The sequence below is a fragment of the Ipomoea nil genome, unplaced genomic scaffold (assembly GCF_001879475.1).
Source record: "Ipomoea nil cultivar Tokyo-kokei standard unplaced genomic scaffold, Asagao_1.1 scaffold1421, whole genome shotgun sequence".
Lineage (NCBI taxonomy): Eukaryota > Viridiplantae > Streptophyta > Magnoliopsida > Solanales > Convolvulaceae > Ipomoea > Ipomoea nil.
Window position 1 is genome coordinate 2266619 of NW_017617849.1, and position 8020 is coordinate 2274638.

At 35.8% G+C, this 8020-nt stretch overlaps 1 protein-coding gene across 1 annotated transcript; it reads right to left on the reverse strand.

Moving 5' to 3' along the window:
• Positions 1-1713: 1713 nt before the first annotated feature.
• Positions 1714-3298, reverse strand: LOC109188301 (protein CUP-SHAPED COTYLEDON 2-like). The gene is made up of 3 exons (XM_019338920.1): positions 3100-3298; positions 2719-3002; positions 1714-2629 (listed from the first exon to the last, which is right to left on the reverse strand). Exons 1-3 carry the CDS (start codon positions 3296-3298, stop codon positions 2048-2050), a joined length of 1065 nt encoding a protein of 354 aa, XP_019194465.1. The 3' UTR covers positions 1714-2047.
• Positions 3299-8020: the final 4722 nt, after the last annotated feature.

An 8020-nucleotide genomic window follows, 5' to 3' on the forward strand; every position in this document is an offset into this window, starting at 1 on the left:
CGTTTTTTTTTTTTTTTTTATATGGTCCATATTATAATGTACATCATGATCCTAATATTTACCGAACTATTCCAAGTAATTTTTCTGGTTGAGGCATAAATAAAAGGATAAGAGACCCTTAATCTTGAATTTCATTTTTAAATATCTTATCCACGGGGAATTAAATTCCCTCAACCTCTCCTTTAATGCCTATAATATATAGGCTCCTCATGCATGCATTTGGGATACGGAAAAATGGCTACAGACAGGCTTGAAGATATAGAGTTATTAAAGTATATTTTCCTTATTTCCTTAATAGGAAATAGTTAAAAGGAAAATTAATTTCTATTTCTTACTTTTTGTTGAGTTTGTTCTAATTAAAGTATTATTATTTTTAAAAAAAAAATAAAATTTGATAAATATCTTCCCATATTTATAATTGTGATTGAATTTGCCAAACAATCAAATCCAATTGTGTGAAACAATCAATTATTGTATAAGTTTTAAAATAATATTTCAAATTTGTAAAAAAGGAAATGTATATATATCATTTAAAAAAAAAGTATGTTAAAGACTCCTATCATTAAACACGGGGAGCAGATACTGCATTCTAAATCAGATTAGATTTCACCAATAACACCTACAGGTTCAAACTTACACCCTCCCATATGAGAGTGCAACCTTAGTGCCATTAGACCGCAAGGTTTTGGCACATTTACTTTGTATCTAAAAAACAAACTTTTAATAAAAGAAAAAGTAATAATAATAATAATTGTTATTATTATTATTGTTATTGTTATCATCTGTCAAAGAAGAGAGAAAAATGAGTGACACTAGGGAGGTTTGACCCATAAAATAAGGGAAAGGCATAAGACCACTGACAACAAATGTTGGGAGAAAAATGTTTTATAGACTTTCGAAAATCAATAAGACCCCATACCAGGAAGGTTAGAAATATGTAATACTTTTATTAAAAAAACATAATACTAATTATTAATATAGTGTTTGTTACTATATATCGAAAAAAGAAAACTTTTTTTTTCTTATGACAACACAAGTGTCACGATTACTCATTACCACCACGTAGACTAGGACTTGAACGCGGTGACTTGACTCTAATAACACTTGTCAGATTTAGCGGTTACCACTCACCTCCAAACACTACAGGTAGTAGCGAATAACTTTATTTCCTTATAAATTGTCATAAAATTGTTCGAGACCCTAGGTGTTGGACTTGGTCTTTACATCATTTACCGGTGTCCACACAACAAGGATTAATTCATTTCTTCATTAAGAATTTTTAAGATAGTAAGAGGGTCTACAAACCACTCCAAACACCCTGGCATAAAAGCGAACTGCTTAACTAACAAGTGAGTTGTTACATTCAAAGATAGTTTGGCAAAGACTAAACTTACCTGAGATAATTAATCTAATCAACATCAAATTTTTTATTTTTAATATAAGTAAAAATATTATGCCCTTCTCCACTCTTCACCTATGGCTGCCTTAAAGTTGCCATGTTCATCTCTAAGAATACAACCGAAACTAACCCATCTTACTTATCGAATTACCTATGCTAGTACATGCATGCATAACCGTCCTAGAAACTATGACCTAAAAAAAACTTCAGTGGTTCGAGAGCCCCTACATAAACATAAAACAATTAAATAAAAAAATGTGTTGGGAAGACTGAATTGAAGTTGATTAATCAGACGAGAAACGACAGCCCCCACCACGTCGTCCGTACATTAAATACATCCCATTGGATTCGCATTATTAGTGGCAATAAATAGCACATACAACTTCATTACCACCATTAATGGCCGCTTCGTACGTAGGACAAATCAAGAAAAGGACATCTAATAATGCAAACATTGCATGCTTTCCAGTTACGTACAAAGTTAACAACAACAAGACGTTAATTAACGCCAAGCGAGGCTGCTGCCTGCTGCAATGCCCGTACGTACACCTACTGACTTGCATAATTCATAAATTAAAAGTAGATAAAGATCATTCTTAACACTGCAATTAAAGATTCCTAATGAGCAGAGCGGATTTGATTCAGCGATCAGTAACTCCACATGCAGTCAAGCTCAGAGCTGCCAACTTTCTGGGATTCTGTCGCCGCCGGCCAGCTGGGGATGGAGGAGCCGTAGCCGCCCATCTGGTCTCCCAGGCCGCCATGCAAGGGCGGCGGAGTGGCGCTGGGGAAGAAGAAAGGGAGGTGGAGGTTTTCCTGGAGGGATCTCAGGCTGGGGAACGCGGGGACTCCGACGTTGTTGTTTCTTGCAAACCGGGTGGATGATGGGTCGATGAGGGGGGAGAAATTGGCCGCCGCGAGCGGCGGCGGCGGGAGATCAAACAGCGAAGCATTTGAGTTGAAAGTCTGCGGCGCAGCAGTGGAGAAACAGGGCACGTGCTCCTTGGTGGCGGCGTGGCCGCCGTCGAAGGAGCAGCTCTCGTTGTCAATGGCGAGAGCGGACGTGGCAGTGTTGTTGTAGGACGACGATTCAACAAGCGGAGGGAGAGAGACGGAGGACGGCGAGCTGACTTCCGGGTAGAGGTTGATGCTGGACATCTTCCTCTTCCCTACTCCGGCAGCCGCGGCGGCGCCGCTCTTTTGAAACACCCGCGAAATAACCCACTCATCCTAAAACACAAAAAAAAAAAATCAAATTTTTATATGATCATACATATGAACGTAAAAATAAAGAAGGTAGGGATTGCGAAAGCTTATACCTTTGAAGCTCTAGAGAAGTAATGGTAGGCAAACTTGCCATCAAGCCGATACTCATGCATGACCCAGTTAGTCTTCTCCCCCTTGGGAGCCCTGCCACGGTAGAAAACTAGGGTTTTCTTCATCCCCACCAGCGCACAAGTCTTGGAGCTGTAAATCTCCCTGTCTTTTCCGGTGGCCTTCCAGTACCCCGCCTCCGTAGCCCTGTTCGTCCTCAACCCAGTCGGGTACTTCCGATCGCGCAGACTAAAAAAGTACCACTCTTTCTCCCCCATTCTTGCTTTCTCTGCACGCACCCAAACCATCAATTAATAACAACAAAAAAAAAAAAAAAAAAAAAAAAAAAAAACACCACTCGCCAAGTGTTTGTGAAAATGACTGACCAGGCAGTTCCCAAGGCTCGCATTTGTTGAGATCAACTTCCGCAATGGCGCGGGCGGAGAACGTGCTGTCAACAACCTTCTTCAGAAGGTAGTAAGTGATAAGCTCCTCATCTGTGGGATGGAATCTGAAACCAGGCGGAAGATTAGCGTCTCCCCCACCACAATCTAAACGCTGCTGGTAGCTTAAGAAGGCCTCCATTACTGTACCGAAGAGAACTCAGCTCGAAGGTAACCAAATATATAGAGCACAACAAACGGAAGCTAGCTAGCTAGCCACCTAGCCTTCCCAAAGTCCAAGAAAATCCAAGAACTAGAAACCAAAACGAAATCTTGCAAGGCGAAAGGCTAGACGGGAACCTAGAAACGCAGAACAACTCATAGTGTGAGAAGAGAAAAGTAGAATAAGATTTGAGAACGCTGCAGCGGCATTACATATATATAATAGCGCAGAAGCAGACGGGCTGATTTCCAGAATGTATATATTATTATAATATGGAAGAAGAGGAGATGATGTATGGGGATTAGAGGAGGAAATAAAAAATGAGAAAGAAAATGGAAAAAGAAGGAAGATGATAGGAGGGAGGGGGTGGAAAAATGAAATCTGTGCATCTGCCTGCAATAATCTGCATGCACCTCTGCACCTCTTTGCTCTGATCAGCTTCTGTGCTCGTACTCTACTGCGCGCGGCCCTCTCATTATCATTTTCATAAGCCTAGAGAGAGAGAGGGGCAGGGATAAGTTGGAAAAACCATGAGAGAGAGAGAAATAAGCTAGAGTAGGATGATGTATGTATAATGTATGTATATTATGGGGGGGTGGGGGGGTGGGGGGTGGTTTAGAGTATGCGTGCGTGCGTGAGGAAATGTGCAGGTATTCCTCTGTCAGTGAACAAAAGTAAAATGGTAGGAACAGAAAGTAAAATATATAGATCCAGAGTGAAAAATACATTTTCCTATCCTCCATACCATAAAATATGTATTTTTTTTCTTTTTAATCTTTTTCCTTTAATTTGTATTTTAAAAAATTAATATTATTTTTTCAGTACCAATCTGACTATCATTTTACCTTTTAATTGGGTCGATTCAGTGCGAATGTGAATTAATTTGATTATGTACACGTTTCAAGATGTCTCTTACAGTTTGTGTGGACGATGGGCCACACAAACTGTATGGACCATATTTTGTATACTGTAAAATAATGTACATTTAGTACAAAAATAATGTACATTATTGATAGTGTTAATTCTCACGTAAGCGGTAAATAAATAACACAAGTCCAATCAAAGCAAATAAAGATTTTATTGACTGGGTGAAGGGCCTAAATAAAATCTGGCTATTCTGAGGACCGACTGACTGCGGTCGGGATGCTCTAACAATAGCCTATCGATCGTCCAAAAGTCCCTCACACTGTTGCCACCGCGGGTATTTATAGCCGCTAAGTCGGAGACACAACTCCGGGCAGCCGACATGTAACCCACGTAGCAATAACGTGTCTTCTCCCCGCAAGCCCTACATGTCAACGCCTAGCACTGCCACGTGCCTCTCCTCGACTCTCTGGCCTAAGGGCTATCAATCGGGTACTGAAGACGCCGGTCAAGTGCTTCGCCGGTCGGGTACGACCGGGTTCTTCTAAGAATATCCGATCTGTAACCTGCATAAACAAGAATAAAACACGTGGCATGTCAGTCGTGGTATTCTCTATCAATTATATTTAGGAGATGTACATTATTTGTGTACTGAGTATACATTATATTATATAATATACATTCAGTATAAAAATAATATACATTTAATATAATAAAAATATATTTTTTTTCTTATGATTCATACAGCACTGTGTAGACCATGCCACTCAAATATCAATTAACTCAACCCGAACCATTAATTACAATCAAATTAAATACACCCTTCCATATTAGTTGCTAATCCTAAATAATTAAGCTGGGAATCGGCGTGTGTGTATTATTGAAGCAAACAGTAGGAATAGGAGGGGTGACGAGGTGTTGTTGAAAAAGGAGATTTCACCTTTGATCGATAAAGCTGCTTCAAATCTCCCCTGTCAGCACAGTGAAAGATTAAAAAAATCCATTTGACAGGGACATTGTAAATTGTTTTTCTTCAAATTACATCTCTTTCATTACCCACTTGTAAGTTTTCCATCCCTTCCGTTTTTTACCTAAATATTTTATTTTCCTTTACTGTACCATTATTTAATCCATGCATGGGAACTCAAAATACTTGCTTAACACTTAATAACCTACCCATATTGACTAACGCCAATATTCCGTCAGATAAAAATTTATATAATCTATTTAAAACGATTACCGGAACATTAAAAAAATGAAAAGTAAAATTAATTTCAAATATTTAATGCATACCGTAATATTAAGATTAAAAAAAAAAAAAAAGGAATAGTCAAATCCTGAATAGGAGTAGGGCTCAACAACTCTCACGCTACAGCAATTAATAAGTATACCGAAATTTCAACATTCCGGAAAGGAAAAAAACAGTATAGGTATTGGTACATTTATTATGATCCGACCAAACACAACCCACACGTATTACTACTCTAAACAGTGACTAAACAGTAGTAAAGACAAGGGCTTATGACTCCTCCATCCCTCCCACCTTATGCCGTCTCCAGTGAAGACGGTAAACGGCAAAATAATGGAAGAAATGGTGCAAAATAGTCTCCAACAAAGGCACCATTTTGGTGTATATGGAGTTGCACTATAGATTAATGCCAAATTGGTGTTAATATTTTTTATTCTAAGTTTGCCCTTTGTCTTTTATTTTAATTTGTATCCTTATTTTGTTTTTATTCATTTACACATTCGGTTAAATACATAAACATAAAATTTGGATAATTAAAAATAAATTATTATATTTGAAAGATTTCATCGAGACGATTAAACCAACACTAATATTATATATAGATTAATTAAAAACTAAAGTACATAAAACATAATTTTCATAAAATTAAATTGAATAAATTCGAAATTAAACAAAACATTATTCCTTTTGAATATTAAACAAAACATAATTGAGCATTGTGGGAACGATATGGTAATTTTGAAAAATAACTGTAATAGTTGTTATATGTTATATTATTGTGGAATAAAAATATTATTTACATTACAATTAAATTTTATATTAAAAAAGTAAAGATTTAATTTATGATCGAGAAAACAAATTATTTTAATGTAAAAATAGAATTTGATGTAATTGGTTGGAGATGAATAAAATTTGGTGTAAGAATATGTAGGGAATATTCTTTTTGGAGCAAAATTTGATGTTTTGAGTTGGAGATGGGATGAGATCTCAAATCTGGTGAGAATAGTCTCCGAAGTGAAACATGTGGTGAGATATGAGTCATTGATCAAATATAGATCAACGGCTTAAATTAATAAAAAAAAAAATTAAATGTGCATTATAGGAAGGCAGAAGCTAAGTGTAAAAGTGACGCACTTTAAGTGTTTCAAAAACACAAGTATTAGAATAATGCATCTTAAGTGTTAGAGTAACACACATTCAGTGTTAAAATGATACACCTTAAGTATTAAAATGACGCACCTTTAATGATAAAAATGGTGCACATTAAAGACACGTTTGGTCACCGAATGAAATTGGTAAGGAATAGATTCGAATTGCATTCCATTATTTGGTTAATGAATAGACTTTATAAAAGTTATTCTAGTATTTGGTTGGTTTATTAAATAGAAATGAAAAATATGTTTAAAAGACATAAATACCCTTATACAAAATATATAATAATATGATGATGATGATGATGATGATGATGATGATTATTATTATTATTATTATTATTATTATTATTATTACATAATATTTTAAAAATACGCACTTTAAGCTTTCAATGATACGCAAAATTACCATAATTTCATCGTATTTTTAGTCAGTATTCAATTTGGAATATATATATATATATATATATATATATATATATATATATATATATATATATGCCTATTGCAATCCTTAACCCAATTGGGTAGGTCATGTGGCAATATTTAATCTCGATTTGATTCCCACAAATGACACGCAAACAGAAATTAGACCGTAAGACGAAGGGAAATAAATCTAATTTGAGAATTTACAAATCAGATAGTGTTAACTGCATTCAGCAAATTTTTTTTATTTGACACTTTATATATATATATATATATATATATATATTTATTTATTTATTTAAAGAAAATACTGACTAATTATTATTGCGATAATATAATGTTGGGGGATTTTAAAAGTTAGAAATTGTTGACGACTTTGAAGGATACATCATACATATAACCTCGTTGTACCTATACTATAGATGGGAACAGACGTAGCTCAAGACTGAAAGTTTAGGTTAGGTCACGAACTCTAAGTTTACCACATAAGCTAGTTGAGTAAAGGTTAACCTAAGCTAAATCTTATTAGATTCCATTAGGAATTGATATTGGACACAACAATTATGTATATATAAAGCCTGCGTTTTTTGCAACAAATTATTAATGTAAAAATATATTACAATTTTATATCATATTCTATAAAGCCGTAGAGGGAATTGAAGGAGGTGAGGTGATATAGATTAAAAAATATTGACATGGTGGTCATGCATGCATCTCATCATCAATCATCAATCATCAATCAGATCCGTCCATCACCATCAACAAGGCCGGGTTGGTGTTCTAGGATTTTGACGCGTCATGCTCGAGTTTTGAGATACCAAAAAGCTTTCCCACCCTCACATCTCTCTCAACCTTTATATCAAATCATCATCTCTCAATCTTTCTTTCTACTGCCAGTACTAGAAACCCATCAACCCAACCTGCTAGCCTTTGCACTAGTTACCATAACAAGCCAAAATATCTCTCATAATCTTGCGTTTTTTGGGAATGCTTTCTGGGGACTTCAATTTT